Source organism: Columba livia, chromosome 15, assembly GCF_036013475.1.
Source record: "Columba livia isolate bColLiv1 breed racing homer chromosome 15, bColLiv1.pat.W.v2, whole genome shotgun sequence".
NCBI lineage: Eukaryota > Metazoa > Chordata > Aves > Columbiformes > Columbidae > Columba > Columba livia.
The window spans coordinates 16,310,735-16,329,521 of record NC_088616.1 but is presented as its reverse complement, the minus strand read 5'-3'; the positions used below and the strand labels follow the sequence as shown (position 1 = coordinate 16,329,521).

The 18,787-nt window shown below is 46.0% G+C and overlaps 1 protein-coding gene across 4 annotated transcripts in view; it reads right to left on the bottom strand.

Annotated features, from left to right (window-relative positions):
• PRKAR1B (protein kinase cAMP-dependent type I regulatory subunit beta) overlaps positions 1–18,787 on the bottom strand; it is an 88,702-nt gene that overhangs the window by 19,330 nt on the left and 50,585 nt on the right. For all 4 annotated transcript variants that reach the window (XM_065031568.1, XM_065031571.1, XM_065031572.1 and 1 more), the window contains exons 5-9: positions 17,724–17,785; positions 16,956–17,002; positions 10,321–10,479; positions 3,863–3,923; positions 344–465 (exon numbers count right to left, since the gene is read on the bottom strand). In XM_065031568.1, the coding sequence (XP_064887640.1) occupies positions 344–465; positions 3,863–3,923; positions 10,321–10,479; positions 16,956–17,002; positions 17,724–17,785 (451 nt within the window). The remainder of the gene's footprint in view (positions 1–343; positions 466–3,862; positions 3,924–10,320; positions 10,480–16,955; positions 17,003–17,723; positions 17,786–18,787) is intronic.

Genomic DNA, 18,787 nt, shown 5'->3' with positions numbered 1-18,787 from the left:
CATTTGTGATTGCCCCTGTAAGGCCCTTTGGGAACAATGATCAATGCTCTGTGTGGCTGGGCAGCTGTGCTAAAGCATCGGTGATTTAAATAAGAAAAATCTCATGTAGAAAACAAACTTCAAACGGTAAAGACAGCAGACACACCTCAAAATTCCTGTGCCTTCAATTTACAGGAAATCAGGGATCATCCCACTTGATATTTCCATGGAACCAGTGACTAAATTCATTTGCATTTTGAGCAATTTTTTATGCTGCAGAGATTAAACTGAACCCAAGTGCCTTTAATACAAGGTCTTGATCTTTACCAGGAAATGATAGAGCTTATCAGGATGCCGATCTTACCTCTGTAATAATGAAGAAGTCATCACCGGGCTCTCCCTGCACAACAATTTTTTCTCCATCTTCAAACTGGACAGGTTCCAGCGCATCAGCCACCGTCAGCCGCTCCCACTTGTCCAGGGACTCTGAAATATTGAAGATCATAAAGCTTTATTATAAAAAGGCTCTAACTTTGGCTGAAGATCGGTATCTGAACTGACAGCTCTGCTGTGCCTGGTTCTGTTACAACAGAAACATTTCTTTCATCCAGGCACTTCGCACGAACCTCCAGTTGGGAAACATGAATGTATTTATTCATTGTGTCTTAGACCCTAGTAATCACCCAGATAATAATCTTAAAAGTTGGACAGGAAAGGTTGGCTCCGGTTCCCCACGCCTGCGATCCGATCCCGCCGCCCGGTGCCGCAGCAGGCGGGAGCAGCCCAGGAGCAGTTTGGAGATACGGGGGCGCCGAGATCTTCCCCCACCACATGCACAGCAGGTGTCAGAACCGTCCTGCTGTCTTAGGTCCGAGTTGCTCTCAGCTGGTCCCCGATGCGCTGACCGACAAGCGGTGCAGGACTGACAATGCACGGGGTGACTCTCCCCTGTGGGTGACACCAATGGCAACGGCGGCTCAGGACGGACGTGTAAAGTGGCACCACTCTGCTCCTTTGAATTCCCCCGCTTAGGGACAGAAGTTATAAAAGTTCCAAGTAAACTTAAGAAAGAAAAGATCACCGCTCTGTTTTATGAGCGATGGAGCTGCTGCAGCCTGGATCCCGGGCATGGTGTCCTCGGGACATACTGCAGCTGCCACGAAACCCCTGTGACACCTACGTGACAGCGGCTCTGGGGCTGCTCCCTGTCCTGCTGCCTTCCTCCTGCTCCTCCTCCTCCTCCTGCCCCGTTGTCCTGCCCTCGGGGCGGGGAGAGGTGCCAACCCGTGTCTCTCTCCTCCACCTCTTCACTTGAGAATTCAAGGCAATGCATCGCACTTGAACTTCTGAACTTTTACCAGATCTGACTGAAGGAGGTGACAGGTGTCCAAGTTATTAAAAGAAACGCATAATACAACAATATAACCTTCATTGCCTCTAAGACCTGGGCTAAAATTCACGTACTAGAGCCCTGCTCATTCTTACTTAATATGAATTATTGAACTATCGTCAAGACACGTCTCCTGACACCAGGATTAGGTTTGTGCTGTTCTCTCAGACTCTAGATTTCCCATTTTGTTCAAAATATTGCTCAGAAGTATCGTGTGAGGGTAAAGAGTTCCTCTTCCACAGCCAAAAAGCCCTTTGGTTGAGCGCAGAACTGCACACTAAGTCTGGTAATAAAACCAGATCCAAGGGATTAATGCACCAAAGGTAAGTTTTGATTTGCTTAACATACTTACATCCTCACGTTTTTATGCCACTTTCTGTTGCTGTTTGGGAAATGATTATTTCTAACATTTTCCTCACCTATAACCACTAACGCACTTCCCTGGGTAATTGGGGCTTTTGCTGCAGAAGCATTAACATCAACGACCAAGCCCATCGTGTCAATGCAACATTGCAGAAGTGCTCTGTTTGACTAAAATTAAGCACAAAGCTCTTTCATACAGACTAGAGCAGGCTTTATCTTTCTTTTTGTTTTTAAAGAACACGGTAATTAACAGTGAAAAGAAAAGGTCTCTTGAAACTCCTTCAGTTGGCTTCAGGAAAAATTCACAGCTAATTCCAGCTGCAATCACGACCTGTCACTCCTTTGTCTGCGGGAACTATATGATACAAATACACCGGTTAATGGTCCCTGCAAACAGAGCAGGTTGTACGTGATGAAACTCCTGAAGTTTCAGTTGCACAGTTAAAGTCGAGCATCAAATAAAGTAGAGCACATGCGACTTCTCGCCACTTCTAAATTATACGTATCAATTCAGGGGTTTGCATTTCGTTCCATTCCAGAAGATTTTGAACCATTGGTTTTCTCATATAGCTTGTTTAATACACTATAATCTAAAAAATCCTTAGATTAATAAAAAGTAAATTGCGCTTGCAGTTCCATGGCTCGCTACAGATGCTGTGCAAGCCTTGAAAATATATATACAGTTAAGAAGCAAGCAGCGGTTTCTCCACCACGAAATCACCAAGGTATGACCACATAGGGGATGAAGTTGACTGCTCGGTGCCTGTGCTGAGATGTCTAAAATACCTTGTTGTGTTCCAGCTGCCATCTGCTTTTCAGACACGTGAAATAGGGTCTTACGCATTGCATCTAAACTCCCGATGCTCCTGAAATGATGCGTCATTTCGTCTGGTGCTTTTCCATACTTAAAAAAAGGTTCAAATCTTGAACCTGCCTTCAAGTCCTGCCTCATTTTTTTTCCCCCAGATTGAAAAGCCGCACTACAAACTAGGATATAATTATATTTCAAACCGCATGTTTAAGGAAACAGATCTTTGAATAACCTTTCTACTCTGAAATTGTTTTGAGATGTCTCATTGTTGTAATTGCTTCTCATCAGTGCAGGTGCAGAGATCCTTTCTTCTTTAAATACCCATTGTAATTTGGTGTAATTCGTGCTCTTAATTTAGGAAGATTTAAATTAAGCATAAAATAAGGCATTTAAATGATGAAAACTTCATTAATAAGTGAGCAACATGCTTGGCCTTACTCTGAGCATACGAATGTATTTGAAAATGTCACGCATAGCAGCTCTCAGAAGTTCAAGTGTCATAGCTCAGCTAAACAAGCTCAAATGGTAGAGGAGCACCACAAACAATAACATAAGATTGTTTAAATGGAAGTATTTTAATTACATAGCAAGTTAATAATAGGCTGTTGTTTGTTTGGGTATTTTTTGTCCAAAATAGCCTCAGCAGAAACATGGTGTTTCTCCTACGGCATCAACATTTCATTGTCCTGTCTAACGCTGTCCTCCTTATTAGAAGCTTTTGTTCTCCTAATGGTGATTGATTGGTCAGGCATTATGGGTTTGTTGTTTTTCCTACCGAAAGCCATCAAGAACATGTCCGAATTTCGTGGCTATCGCATTAATCAAAGGGAAACAAAATCCACGGGCAAGAAGCTAAACAGATGTTTTAAGAATGTGAGACAGGGGCTGTAAAATACACAGAAGGAGAAAAAATATCAGTCTGTTTTGATTTGTGAGGTTGGTTTGTTTAGCGCCCATAAATACAGTTTTCTCACAGGAAATGCTTCTCCCCGTCACCTGGAAGGATGTAACCAGACCTTATAATAAATGCATATCTGCACTGCTTTCTCCTCCAGCCCTGTCATCCCTACTGCAACAGCACCCAGCAAAAGGTGGCTGGCGCACGCCTGCTCCCGTATGTAAGCAAAGATCTGCCCTTCAAACATTAAAGACTGAGAAAAGCAGGTCCTAAAATGGGCCCTTTACACTTTCATTCCTTCGGAAATGAGGCAACCATGAGACCTTCCGTCTGAGCGCCGCTGCTTCCATCAAAGACCAAAATTCATTCCGCCAACACGTATAACAGAGGAAACAACACTCGAGTCCAAAGGGCAACTGACCCAAAATGGAGACCTTGCTCAGGAATTCTTCATACATCTTCCGCTTCCTCAGCGTGCTGCCCTGTTATTAAAGGAGAGAGAAAGAGAAGGCAGAACATTACACAAAGTATTTTTGTGATCTCTTCCTACAGCTGCTGTTTTGTTTTCCCGCCCCTTCCAACTCTTAAGCACGGCCAGAACAAACAGCCCAAAGCACATGTTTCCCCACAAAGTGTCTGGGCAAGTTGTATCGCTGATCAGCACAGGCAGAAGGAATCAAAGGCAGTCCCGGTGTCACTTCTCTGACTCCGCTGGTGTTATGGACACCGCCGATGAACTGCATCCATTCTTTACAGGCACTTGTTTTAAAGCCAGAGCTTCATCAATTAACTGTTCAGCTAATTCAATATATATCTTGTTACCAATGAGGCCCTGCGAGAAGGGAATTCATAACCACAAAGCAAGAAAGAACTTGAACTGTCCCCCTCACGGGTCCCATCCTTTTAGGGTAAAACCTCTTTAACACCAAGAGCATTTATCTGTAAGTCTGGTTTATATTCTGTACAGTGTTGTATGTATTGTTACTGCTGAGCAACCTATTCATATTAATATTTTAAAAAGATTTAAGCATTTTGGACAATCCATCAATGCATGTGCAGCCACCACCACGGTCATTCCCACTCCAGTAAGATCGTATTGTGTGATAAATTACTGAGAAACCCTCTAATTCCATACTGTTTGATCACCAGAGGCAGAAACCGCTCGTAGCCATTCCAGTACGTGTCTTCGAACAGAGATTCAGCTGTGAATAAATACAACGCGGTTTCACCAACGCAAAAACAACAAATTCATCCTTAACTCCTTCTGCAGTGACACAAATGGCTTGAAGATAAAACCTTCTCGGGGACCAAGGAGGAAGTCCAGGTCTTTGCTGGCACCGCGCGGTTTATCCCGCACTGTTAGACAACAGCCCGTGTCATTTCTGCCTGGTGGGTTCCAGTGGACGTCGAAGCTGCCTGGTGCCTGCTGGCCAGAGCTACGAGTACAGCACAAGGATCACACACTCATCTTCTGAAGAAGGGGGAAATAAAGGCGGCATTTCCTTATAGTCTGGCAGAAAAGCCAGAAGCAAATGCCAGTATCTGCCATAGAAAAAGCCATTTCTCTATTCCCCCTTCTCCAGAGGCAGAAAATGGGGACAGACAACGGAAAAGGAGAAGAACCATTCTACCCTCTGCTGTCAAAGCGGAGCAGAAGGACAAAAGCTCGCTTGATCCCGAGTTTCAGTACGAATACAGGCCATGAAAGCGGAGCCTCGCGGTCCTGCTGGCTTTCTGGGTTTTAAGCAGGAGGTGTCAGAAAAGTTACCACAGGGATAACTGGCTTGTGGCGGCCAAGTGTTCATAGCGACGTCGCTTTTCGATCCTTCGATGTCGGCTCCTCCTACCATTGCAAAACAGAATTCACCAAGCGCTGGACTCCTCACCCACTAATAGGGACGTGAGCTGGGTTTAGACCGTCATGAGACAGGTTAGTTTTACCCGACTGATGATGTGCTGTTGAAACAGTAGGAAGTATGAGAGCATGAAAATGGGAAAGGCTGGTGTAGTCAAGCACAATGATCTAACTAAGAATTAAACACGGCTCCTCTTCCCACATGTGTTGTGCAGGTGGGGTCTGATCCACAGCCACTAAGGCAGCGGATCCGTCCACCAGCACCCCCAGCCTGGGGCTCCAGCATCAGCAGAAGCCGCCGGGTGCTCTGCTCGGGGACAGGTCCATTCGCGCCCCGAAACAGCCGCAGCACGGCCAGAGCTGCCACAGTTCCCAGGGAACTGTGGATCAGCCGCAGCACCAGCTGCCGGGGTCTCCTCCGCACCCCGTTCATAGCTTCCGAGTCTGGTGCTGACAGTTCACCTCTCGGCGACAGCATCCGTAACCCTGGTCTGACCTCGCCGTCTGACAAACCTGGTTCTCAACCTCGGGGCCCCCGAGAGCATTTGAAGTGCCAGAAAGAAGGAAAAACCACCAAGAACTTCAAACGGAGGAGGCTGTGCAAACCACAGCGGGTCTGACAGCTCGCTGCAAGACAAAGGATGGAAAACTGGACACTGCGCAATTGTTGCTTCTCTCCCTGCAATCCAGTGGAAATGAGACCGGCAAAATTGACAGCTGTGGAAAACCAGATTGGTGGTTTAGTTTAATGGGCTGGGGCAGCCAGGGACAGATGTGGAAAATGCTTTTTAAATGACCTGCGGACACAGATGAATTTTAAGAAGCAGTAATCAGTGGCCATAAGTGACGCCTGACCACAGCTTCGAGTATTTAGAGACGCAGACAAGACCCAGGAAGGTAAGAACTGCCGGCATCCCACCCGGCCGGAGAGCGGGAGCCCATCGCTTCCCATGGAAAGATGGGGGTGTTGGTTCTTGGCTCTGCTAAGCCAGGGCAGCGGTACAGAATTCAACATGAAGACAAGTGCCAAAGCAACACTGAAGTGGAAAGAATTAATTAAATGTCCTATTATCATTTTTTGTATAGTGACGGTATCTAGAACTTCCACTCAATGCAGAACTTCACTGTCTTAACCATCCCACGTCTCAGAACGATACCACAAAGGTGAGGGAGGGAGAACACAAACTAGTGGCTGAGGCTTAAGAGTCCTATTTCCCATGCACTGAAACCCAGCGTGGCCCAACGGATGGCTCACAAATGGACCCGCGGGATGGCTCCATCCAACCTTCCATCTCCAGCACGAGCCGCCCCCAGCAGAGCTGCACCAAAGCCGTCTCTGCATTTTCAGAGCACACGACGCTCGATCCCAATCAGCACAAGGAGACCCCAGGTTCTCCCCCAGGGAGGAGCAGCTTGGCTCGTTGCACATTGTTTTCAGCTGAGCGTTTTCCTGCGCAAGCTTTCCCGAGCAGAGTGAGGGGAAGAGATTTGGAGAGAACGCTAATATCAGCCAAAAAGAATGCAGCAGCAGCAATGTTACAACCAGCCAAAGTATTTACTTATTTCCATTGGTATTAATCATTTTCCTCCCCATGAAACAGAGAGAGAACACGCCTACTTCCCACCGTCCTTGATCAGCCTAATACTCCCCTGGCACACGACACCTCTGACACCTGATGTCCTTTCTATACTTGTTTTATTTGGTCGAGTCGCTTTATCCAAATTGTTGAGGTATGAACACCATCGTAACCTCTTCAAGCCGTCTCCGCAGTATCAAGCAGCACATTCCCTGGGACACCTGCTATGTCTGCTCTTATGCAACATTTTCCCAGATCTCCTAGAAGCAGCAACAAATCAAACAGTAATGATATCTGCAGACTAGGAGATACTATGAAAGCTTGCCAGGTCATGGAAATAAAAAGAAAGGACCTAGAGACATTATAAATGGGAGCAGAACATAATAGAACGAGCTTCTGTTTGGAAAATGTAGCTAAGAAATGCAAGGGAAAAAAAGAATCCTAAGCACAGATGTTTGACAAATGGAAGAAGCTGGAAAGCTGAGCGGGATTTACAGACAGTAGGTGAGACCTGGTTTGCAACATCAGCCTGTACAGGTCACTTCAATGCTGGATCACAGTGTATCGGTGCAAGGGTGACAGCGATAATCATCTACAGATCTATGCCAGAAAGAGAAGGCAATTTAGTACAGCATAACCTGACATAACTCAAAGTAACAGGAGAAAATGAAGAAAATCTAATTTAAGATGAATATCAAAAAAGTTTTCCCAACTTAGGAATTATTCTCTTGCTGGAACGTTTCCCAAGGGAAGCAGGAGAAATCTTACTGCTTGAGCCAGATAAAAACAATAGTAAATGTACATGAATAATTCTGCGCTGGCAGGGTTCTTGATGACATGTTTTAAAAAGTCTTTATTAACTCTGCTTGTTCTAACCTATTAATATCTTATTTCAATAGTCGCTGCTTCTCGCTCTCCTTCCTTTCCTTTGTTCACTTTCTCCCCCATTCTGAGCTGTCATGCACAAGCTCATCTTCTTCAAGACAGTGGTTCCCACTAATTACGAAGACTCGTTAACATTCTGCAGTGCTCCTCCCTGAAAGAGTCCCACGGAGCAACAAGATCACTTGCACTTGCCAAATCCACCCAGGAAAGAGCTCAAAGCCAGTTGTAGGACCACTTAAAAATGCAGCAAACCCTAGGCTTAGCTTAAGCAATACCCAGGCTTAGCAAAGTGAATGCCCCAGAGATTAGAACAGGTCTTGTTGAATAGGACTGTTATCTCTTTTCCAACTGCCCCTTCGCTTTCCCTGCTTTCTTCCATGTTCTCCTCCCTCTCCTTCAGTCCGGTCTCCCTCTTGCTCCCTGTTTGCCTCTCTGCTTTGTCCCTCGGGCACTCTTCAAGCCTTCTTTCTTGCTCCATGTCTTCGGCTGTGCTGGCATCGATCAGGTCCTTCCTAGAAATCCCCACCTTCGGGAAGGAGCCAAACAAACGGCGACCAAAGGGCAAAGCCCGGCTCAAGTTTCAAATCAAAGAGTTGTGCTGGCAGGAGGTGCGGAACGGCCCTCTGGATTGCTCCAGCCCCGCTTAATCCCCGTGTAAACCTGATATTGAGTGATGCTTTGGCTGTACATTCTTACAGAGCATGAAAGAGGCACCGCGCACACCGGCCATGAGAGCAAAACAGCCGGCGAGATGCCGGTGCCACCTCGCACGGATGTCAGACATCTGCAGGCTGGATTCGCTTCATGTTTTGGCCACCACGCAACTTCAGTTTTACAGAAACACAAAGTCTTGCTGGTTTATTTTGTCTATTTTGGAAAAAGGCACTTGTTAAAGAACCGGGGTTTAGGTTTAAAGCTGTGAAAGATGGTAAAACAAAGCCAAAATAGCATCAGTAAAATGAGGCATAACATCAGGAACTGAGTAACTTTGATTTGTCATGACTCACATCCCAATATTACAACTCACTTTCTGCAAGCAAGGTTGCCAGATAGGCAAGAAGAGCCCAGGCAACGCTGCTGTCCCAGCCAGGTACCGCGGGCCATGGGAACCAGAGGGTAGTTCAATGATCCTCAATCGAGCCTTCTTAAAAAAAACTCCAAGAAATTAATACTTCAAATTTCCTCAGTCTGGGAACTGAATTGTCTGGGGGATCAATCTGATGTTGGGATACAGACGTTTGCTTCTCTGGTATTTGTGGTATTCGCTATATTTAGAATACAAACACTGTACTACCCTGGGATGTTCCCCATTCCGTGATGCTCTTGAATCCCAATTGCAAAGAAGAAAACAGCAATATTTCAGTAACTAAATTACATGAGAATCCTATAGCAAAAAATTCCTTTGCATCTCCCCCAAAAGAATGTGAAGTGTTAAGTAAATGTTAAGAACGTTCAGTAAATAAATACAGCATATAGACACAAATGTGTGTGTGTGCTTGTGTGCGCACACAGAGAACATATACATTAAAAATTGCAACGGAGTGAGAAGTATGCAACTCAGCACAGACAATTTAATGAAATAAATGGAACACACAAATGGGCAGATAATTCGTGAGTGTACTGAGGTGGGAATATGTTGAAGTGTTCTCTTGTAATCCATTTAGCACAATGAATCTCACGGCATAATGTTTTGCAGAGGGCTGCAGCGAGAGCCAACCAGCTTCACCGCACATCCCGACACAAAGAACTAACCCAACATGGACAATGTGCAAATAAATAGTTATAACTTGAATAAAATTTCAACACCAGGCAGAGAAAATGTGGGGCTGGTCATGGCTGGGAAGGAATGGAGACGAAAGAAGAAACCATCTCGGGTGATGGAGGGGAAAACCCACATCTTCGGGAGGAAAAGGCCCTTGACCCCTTGGACGAAATGATTTACAAAGAGAAAATAAATAAGGTGGTTTTAAAACCACCTTAAATTATATTTTTCAAAAGATATTCTAAGCATTACTACCTCTTATTTAAAGGTAGAATCATTTCTACATCCAAAATATCCAGCAGCTTTCTAGAAACATGAAGTTAGAGGCTGAAAGGCAGGAAACCACATTTCTGGGACTCAAAAGGCAGCTGCTGCTACATCTTGAAGCTGAGCCCAGCAGAACCAGCCCGGAATGGTGGAGTTGGCTTTGGGTATGAAACACAGCCACCGAAACGTGATGAAATTAATTCTTAGGCTTGAGGACACGAGCAGGGAGCCACCACAACCTGCCCTCACATGAGCGCACCGAGACAGGTGTCTCATTTCACCTACAGCAATGAAATGATCCACGCTGCTCTTAGGAATAAATGAAAAGATGACAGTAGTCTGGGTGGGTAAATGGCATTCACTGTGGGCAGCGCTTAACATGGGACATCTTCTAGACCTGCAGCAATTAATTCACCACGCTACCTGAAATATTTCCTATCTAAGAATACTTCTATAGAAGAATAGAAGCGCTGGTACTACAAGAGAAAGCAGAGGTATCAACTCCACAAACGAGCCCTTCTCCACGAACTTACCATTAAAATGCGTCTGTAGCTGTCTCTGTCGATGCCCCAGAGCTTGAGGTCTGTCTTGGCCTTGACGGTGGCAGCCCGGGGTGTTCCATAGATCAACGCCAGCTCCCCAAAGCTGCCTCCTTCTCCGATGCTGGTGACCCACTCCCCGTTGACATAAACCTACCACAGCACGAGACAAAACGAGAAGCAAAACCAGTTTGGGGACTTAGTGGCAGTTTTCTTCCTATTGACAGTTACCTACAAAGCTATTAGTAATTTCCTTTCTAATCGCCAATGCTGGGGACACAGAAAGAAAACAAAAGCGTAACAGTTTCCGCAGTCGGTCCCCAAAGAGGCCAACGACCCGCTCTGTGTACAGAATTTCAAGTCGTCTTGCTTCAGCACAATGGCTGTATTTACTCGCGGCGTTCTCGGCTCCTGTGGATAACTGGCATCGTGTTTTCCCTCTTGTGTTCAAGGCTCAGACGGTCAACAAGCAGAACTGTCACAACTTTGGCTTTTTATTAACACTGTCAAACTTGAAGGGAAGGAGATTTGTGGATACGTGTAAATGGGGTTTGCTGAAAGGCACCGTGGCCATGAAAGGAAAACCAGTCAAAACAGGGAAACATCTTTTGAAAAGGAACAATTTTTCCTTCCCTAAGCCTAGTGCCTCCAACGAGCATTTATATTTAACTACTGAGACGTCTTTCTCCATTAGTGAAGACTACTAAGTGCTTTGGACTTGAGAAGCTCTATGCAGAATTATCGGTCCTGTTTAACAGATAAGCTCTACAGAACTTAGGAAGCAGCGTTTGACCCGCAGGCTATTTAGATAAGATGCCCTCTGACACGCGGTATGGATTGATACCGCTACCACAGTGTTTTTCCTGGATGACATCTAATTTGAGAAGAATTCCTGCGCTCAAGCGCCATGTAAAACCTCCGCTGGTTCGGGGAGCTGGTGCGGGTGCTCCCCGTGGGGCTGCGTTCTCCTCGCTGCTCAGTGCAGCTCCTGAGACACGACCCACGGTGGATTGTGTATTCTGCAGCTTGCTTGTGGGCTTGCTGCTATAAACCCGCACAATAAACCCTTTTCACCCTGTTAGTGTGCCTGTGAGCACAGAGGGAGGAAAGACCGTGTGCGTTTACCCACTGCAGAGTAGATTCTGATCTCTTACAGGGCGGTAACACCAGAAAAGAACGTGAATTCATTTCATTTCCTTGGAACCTCTGTGAAGAACAATATGAAGAAAATATGCACATATTCTCACCTTGAGCAGGGAACTATGGTAAAGGACAAGACCACAACCTATGGCCAATTACCGAGAGACTAGCAGTTTTTAAAAAATATATGAGTTTGAGCTGTGTTCGAGTTGGGCACAAGAAAAGATACTGACCAAAATAAATGAACTAGGGTCAAAATTCAACCAACTGTCAGTATTAATTTCACTTCTGTCTTCATCTCATGATGAAAAGGTGTATTATGAACCACAGCTGGAACCAATCCCAATTCATCTTCCCGATATCCAATTAAGATGTGATCCAGCTCCCACTGGGGTCAGTGAAACGGGGCTTCGGGAGGAGATGGATGAGGCCACGGGGCGGTTGGGCTGGAAACGGCACCGCTCGGGTACCGGCTCGGGGGAGCGGGCCGGGCAGCGCTGCCCAGCCCCAGCAACGCCGGGCTTGCCGTGCTCCCAAAGCACCTGAGGACCCAGGGCCTGGAATAAAGGGTAAAAATCATCCCAAACAGGCAGGTGGGAGCAAAATGCCAAGAAAGAGGTCGAGCCACAAAAGCTGCAGCTTCGTGCGTTCGCCGCAGCAGAATGGATTTCACATAGGGGAGTAAGACAGAAGGAACGACAGCGCTGCCTCCCCAACCTCTGCACTCGCGCAGAAAGCAAATCTCACAGAACGCTGGATCCACCTTTGACTGTCCTCGTGGGGAAAAGAATCAAAGCACAAAAATGATGCCAGCGCTTTATTTGTAGTGTGAATGCGCTTTTATTCAACATAAAGATACGAACTTGGAGACTGCCTGGAGAGCCCTTAAAAATTCAAGCTGAAAAAGTCCGAACTTTAAAACGTTCTGTTTCAAATTTCAAAAAGCGTCCTTCTGAAATTAGAAGGAACATTCGCGATGGAAGAATTCAAATAAAAAGCAATCTATGGAATCTAACAGTAAAACATAACTAGGTTTAAAATCCAATAGTATCCTCACATAAACCACCGTGTAATTTTCTTTTTTGTATATACAAATGAGGTAATTCGTATATACAAATACGGACATCAAGGAGATTTGACCTACAATCAAAAATAGTCGTATCTATTGACCATAATATTAATTTATAGCTCCAAATATAACTTTATATAGTAAACATGGAAGGTATATAAGAAAAAATCCTGAAGAGTTCTCATTTTGATTTCCACCATACTATAGTTCGGCTGCTGTTGTTTGACAAGAAGAAAACCTGAGAACGACTGTAGAAAAAGTTGCTGTGACATTAAATAGAATTGGAAGTTACCGAGTCTAAAAAAAATAAATCTGTTTTAAAAGAGCAGTTGACGGTGCTTTTTAAAGTAAAAAATGTGAGGTTCCGAGATTAAAATAATCAACAGGAAGTAATTTTATATTTAGAAATGCGGATTAGAGATTTTCGCAAGACGCATACTTTAGCAGGTACTTCCAGCATCTTTACTGGAAACTATAATTTAAGTCCTGCCAGCTGCTTTTTGGCATCCGTGGTCTGAGCAGAAACGCTTCCAGCACACAACGACCTCTAGGACTTGGAGCCTCGTGCCACCACCTGCCTGGTAGAAACCGCATCCACCTGCAGGGCCGGGCCAGGAGTCAACAACGCTCCTCAACCCTGAGCAGCCACGGGGACGCTGATAATGCCGTCCTGACCTTTCCCATCCTGCTTTGGTTGAATTATCCCCGGGTTGGAGAATATATGGTATTAGAGGAAAATAAATGGTTCTCCCAGACCTACCTCTTCCTGATCTCTGAACATTGGTATTTTAGGTGTGACAATCTGTGCCCCTCGGCTCGCGGTCCATGAGCAGTGCGACTGCCAGGGTGCTGCCTCTGCTCTGGCTGCCCATAGTCACACCAGGCAAGAAATGTACAGATACTTTATCCTATGGATACATGAATGGGGCTTGTTTATACCCTCGGGAAGCATAACAGTAGAGGATACAGTGCTATTATATTTTAAAATGTTTTATTGTGCTTCTAATTTCACTCACATTATTTCTAATGGAAAATATTAGAATGCTCTTATTTACAGTCTGGGGTGCCTACGCCAAATAACAGTAAATTACCATTAAATGTTGGGGTTCTTTAGGCTCAAAACACCACACTCTGCTTTTGTTGGTGGTTTCTGTTTGGTTTCTGTTGTTTGGTTGAGAGATTCTTTTTTCTTAGTTTTGCCATGACTTTCTTCCAGAGGATGAGGATTTGACGATGGCAACTGCAACCTTCCTTCCATGTGTATGGAAAAACCAGGTGCTTATCAGCCACAATGTTCTTAGAGCGAATTGCTCCTTGAACCCGCCAGTCCTGGTGCACCTGCTGCTCCTCCCAGCTTGGGGACACGATGGGAGCAGCTTGGGGACACGATGGAAGCAGCTTGGGAACATGACGACAGCAGCTCGGGGACACAACGACAGCAGCTCGCCAGGCCAGGGCTTCAAAGCCTCGGTGCATATGCCAACACCAGCTGAACTAGGCAGAAAATGGCTCGAGGCTTTAAGTCTCGGGGTCAATTGCCTACTCTCCAAGTCGCTTTTTTTCATGGAGAAAGGTGGAAGCGTGCCAAAAAACTCTCTGGCAAGGCTTAAATGAGCTGCGGCTCGCTTACTAGAGGCCTGGCTTTTCTTCAGGCAAGAAGGATTTAAGCACTGCTGCTCGGAAAGTGGCAGAACTCTTTTTGGGCAGCACTAAATACGGGGTGGATGGTGAACACCCAGCGGGTCTGGGAGCTGCTGCCTCATCCAGGAGCAAGTTACTCCGCACCGACTGCCCTGGTATCAACTTCACTCCGTGGGGGGAAATTGGGGTCCCCTCCCTGCAGCTCCCCAGCAGCGGCGGTAACTTCTGGAGCTGCCAGGCTGTGGTAGCAACTTGCTCCTGGATGAGCGAATGATTCTTGTGCTTTGCACAGTCCCTTGCAGAGGAATTCAGCGTGTGTTTTGGCTGAAGATAAAGGGGAGGCTTAGGAAAGAGAGAGCACCCGGCTGAGGAGACGGGGAGAGCGTGGTGGGGTGCAGGAAGAAGGAAGGGGATGTGGAAGGGAGAGCTGCTCACAGAAGAGACTTCCAAAACTTACACAGGTCATGAGCTTGGGCTGCCCCTGGAATAAGCTCAGCCCAAACGACATCTCTCAAGACTTGTTAGGATGCATTTGTGCCACAGCTCATGTCAGAAAACTGTCCATACTTGTGTGTGAGAAGCGTGAGGATGATGTTACTGTGGATCTGCCCTAGCAGATACAAGCTGATTTTGGCAATGGAGAATGCTCATGAATTCGAAGCCGCAATCTACTCAAAGAAACCCAGTTATTTCATTCATTCCTCAGAACACCTGCTGTTGCAGGTCTCGAAGACAAGGCAGGAAAAAGGTATATCCTATATCATACCTAAATGACTGGAGGACTGCAAACTACTCGGAATACAAAGAAAACCTCTGCCTTCAACTCTAACAGCATCAAACAAAGCTGGGCGCTGTGCTTTGCCTTTAGCAAAGCAGTGGCTTCCACTGAAGTCAACTGAACTGCTCTAATGCTTCAAGGCCCACTGGTGCTTATGCAGCGTGTCAAACCAGGGATTTGGGACAAAATGTTCAAAACCACTTATACAGCTTAGGAGCCTGTGTGTAACCGCACTGCAGTGACACCGAGGGCATTTAGTCACTGTGGCAGTTTTTCAGAATCTACCCCATATCCTATCTCAGAAACCTCAAAGGCCCTTGAAATGTTCTGGGAAATATAAGATTACTCTGCATAAGCCTTTAATGAACCCAAGAAACCATCAATGCAAAGTGATCTGGACACTTGTCTCTTCTTGGGCTATTTGTGGGCAAGTTGAAAGAATTTCAGCTTCCCATAAAAACAGAAGGAGAACCTCTGATGTACAGTAACGTGATGAGTAAATGAGATGCTCTTACCCAACAGAGAACACAGCAACGGGTGGCCTAAGCAAGTCCTCCTCAACGCCTGCAGAGCCACAGCCGCTTTGGCCATTAGTGGCGACCAACACTTATAAAAAATACACAAACTGCCTATATTTTTCTTATCACTGCCTTGTAAGAGCAACACGTGCATATGGAAGATGATAATCTTCATCATTAATTGCAAAGGGTCTCGCAGAGTGTTTCCTGAGGTCATTTGGTCCCCCGCCACCCCCGAGCCAAAGGCTGGAGAAGCTTTCCTGAAGGTTCTCAGCGAGGACAAATTATTTTTAAAGAGTATTAATCTATAACTTCAATGTGCGCATTTGCGGGTCTGAGTCAAAGCCAGTGGACTCATTAAGCTCGGTATCAGGCCCTAAGCAGTTCTTTTAAAACAAAATTGTAGCACTGTTCTATAAATACAGCTCTTTTCTGCCCCGGCCCCGTGGATGTGGCGATGTTTGCTCCTGAGAGCCTCGCCTGATAGGAACAGTGAGTCAGACGGATTTCCTGAGGAGCAGCTTCCAGAGGCAGCGGCACCGTGTGAGGTTTCGGTTCCCAACAATACCAATTAGATGGTCTCCCCACACAAACAGGCTGCTAAAAAAGCCAACTTTCACTAAAATAACTGTGTGCCTCCTGCCCACGTTTAAAATAAATCACTTTCTTCTTTAAATACGCCAAACAAAACTCATCTGGGCATGTGGAGAGCAATGTTGCTGATGAGCAAGCTCCTGTCTGACAGCTGCGGGTGCGTAAGGGGCGTGCAGAAAATTCAGTCAAACGAGGAACTTGCAGCAAAACTGCAAAAGGGCGAGTTTCATTTGGGACAAAAAGATAAGAGGTGAACACACTGCGACTTGGAAAGCAGGTTCAGAAAGAAGCTTCTCTTCAAAGCTTTGCTGATGCAAGTACCGCATACTCCCGTAAACATTTTGTGGTCTAACAGATCGCTTTCCACTTACAATAATCCTTGCTTTATTAATACGCACCATTGTTCATATACTTGGTCCTAATTTTAAAAGCAAATTAAGGTTTCTAAGATTAAACTCATTGCCTCGGGCTGTATCTCGATTTGGAGAAACAAAACAAACAAAGCAATCCAGACCCAAAGCAGCAGAGGAGCTGAGCTGAGTGATTCAAGCTGCCGCGGGCGCGTTCCAGCACGGTGGCCTGCTCTGCAAACACTGCACACCCCCAGGTGCATTACGGCTCTGGACATCATGTCATCTGCGTGAGTTTGAGACCATATTTTCCTGCTTGGAACGGACAACCGAGCGGGGATGTAAAACACGCCCATTACAAAATAACGCGCAAATGACTTAACACAACAAAGGCACGGTAATGAGAGCAATCCAGCGCAGTCTGTTTCAAGCAGGAAGGAGGCAGAACACAGCACTGCGCTGGATCGAGCCGCGTGCCAGAGCACACGACTTTACAGGGGAGCTTCAAACTTAATACTATGCTGTAGGAGCGTACTTACATCCACCTCGCCTTGGTCAATGACATAGAAGTTGTCTCCTTCATCACCTGGAAGCAAAACACAAAAGGTGATTGTTTGCTGAAGATTCAATAATTTCCTGGCCCCATATTCGCATGGGTTTGTACTCCAGATAACCTACACAGAGACTCATTTGCTCAAACAGCCTTGCCTATTTGCCTTCACAAATCAAAATATCACTATGATTTCTTCCTATTAATATCTTTCAATGGCGTTAATTTATCTCTTTCGATTGATTCAACGCTCCATTCAGTGTAAACACGCGAGAGGCTTTAATACAGCCCGAGGGTGATGGAGTTCTCCACAAGACACGGAGGCACGCAGGTAAGCTGCCAAGAGCGGTAACTGCGATACAGCGCAACGCAGCCTTCGACATTCCCAACAGCTACAAAAATACTGCCCATCTCTAACTGCTCTCAGCTGGCCTGTGCCACCCCCTGCATTCGGAGCCGCGCTTTACTTTCTGACTATCTTCAGGTAAGGAATGAATATTTTAATCCAAAATGCTATTTATCTACATCTAACTGTAGCACCTTGAAACCCTGGAGGTGTACCGCTGTGGTTTTGTGGATCTCTGCACATGTCGCACAAGATCCGCATCTGTGAGCGTGTAATAGAACTGCACACTTAGAAGCTTCTGGAATATGGTTATTCTTCTTGCTAAGCAAAGAGGGTAAAACCTCAGACAGAGAGATGTGAACTGTACAATTTTAGCAAACATAGAAGAGCAAAAATGAGGGGAAGAATTACCCTGTTGTATGACTGTTTCTCCTGCGATGTGTGTGACGGGGAACATGGCATCAAATATGTCACTGGAAAAGAAAAGAAACATTGCTTGGTGAATCAGATCTATTTCTATCCAGCCAGCAGACCGACCTTCATTGTTTCACTCGGCTTTCATTAACAGCTTTTTGCAGCAAAAGCCAAGGCAAATGTTAGGTGTAATGTTAGGTGTAACCGGACAGTGAGACTCTGCTGGGCCAGAAATCAAAACAACTAGTTTGGCACAAGCTGTGGTTTAAACTGAGACCGTGATTCAGTGCATGCTATTTTGAAAGAACTCCCGAATTATATGCATATAGGCCATTTCTTATATATAGTGCATATAGATCGCTTCTTATAGCACGGCACAAACTAGCCAGCTTGAGTATTTCATTGTCTGAGCAGACAGATTTGAGGTTTCCAGCTGTGAGCGGTGTGTGCCACAGCAGTAACTGCGAGATGCCTGAACAGGAGCTCGCTCTCCCCTCTGCACATCTGGCCTCGCATTCACAAGCAAAACCTGTTCCGCAATACAGAGCACTTTGGGAAGGTAGATGGCTCTACGATAATGCAGTGTAAGAGCTGACAAGAGATCGCACTCGCGGAACAGGCCAGAGGCTGCAAATCTTCGTGAATTCCTCGTGAGAAGAGAATCTGACCGATGCTACAGAAACACCGAAGCTGCAGAAGAGCTTTGCGCTCATTAATCACCGCTGAATTACACACCTTACCGTGGTCTCCGGCATACTGTCACATATCCTTAAAAGGCCAGGCAGAGCGGCGCGGCTGGGAACGCACCCTGCACCAACACTTTGGGCAACTTGCCCAAATGCAGTCCTTTGTTTATTGAGGGAGACAGCAGGCTCCCTGGAGCCAGGGCTTCCTTTCCCCACATCGCGTTTTGGGGAGCTTATTTTCAGAAGCACGAACCGCAGCGAGACGGGCGCTGCCCACCTCTCTTCCCCTTCCCATGCATCAGCCTCAAGGGCTAAAGGAAACAGCTCCCCGACACAAACAAAAGGCAGCAAGGGGGGACTGTTAACGAGTCTGTT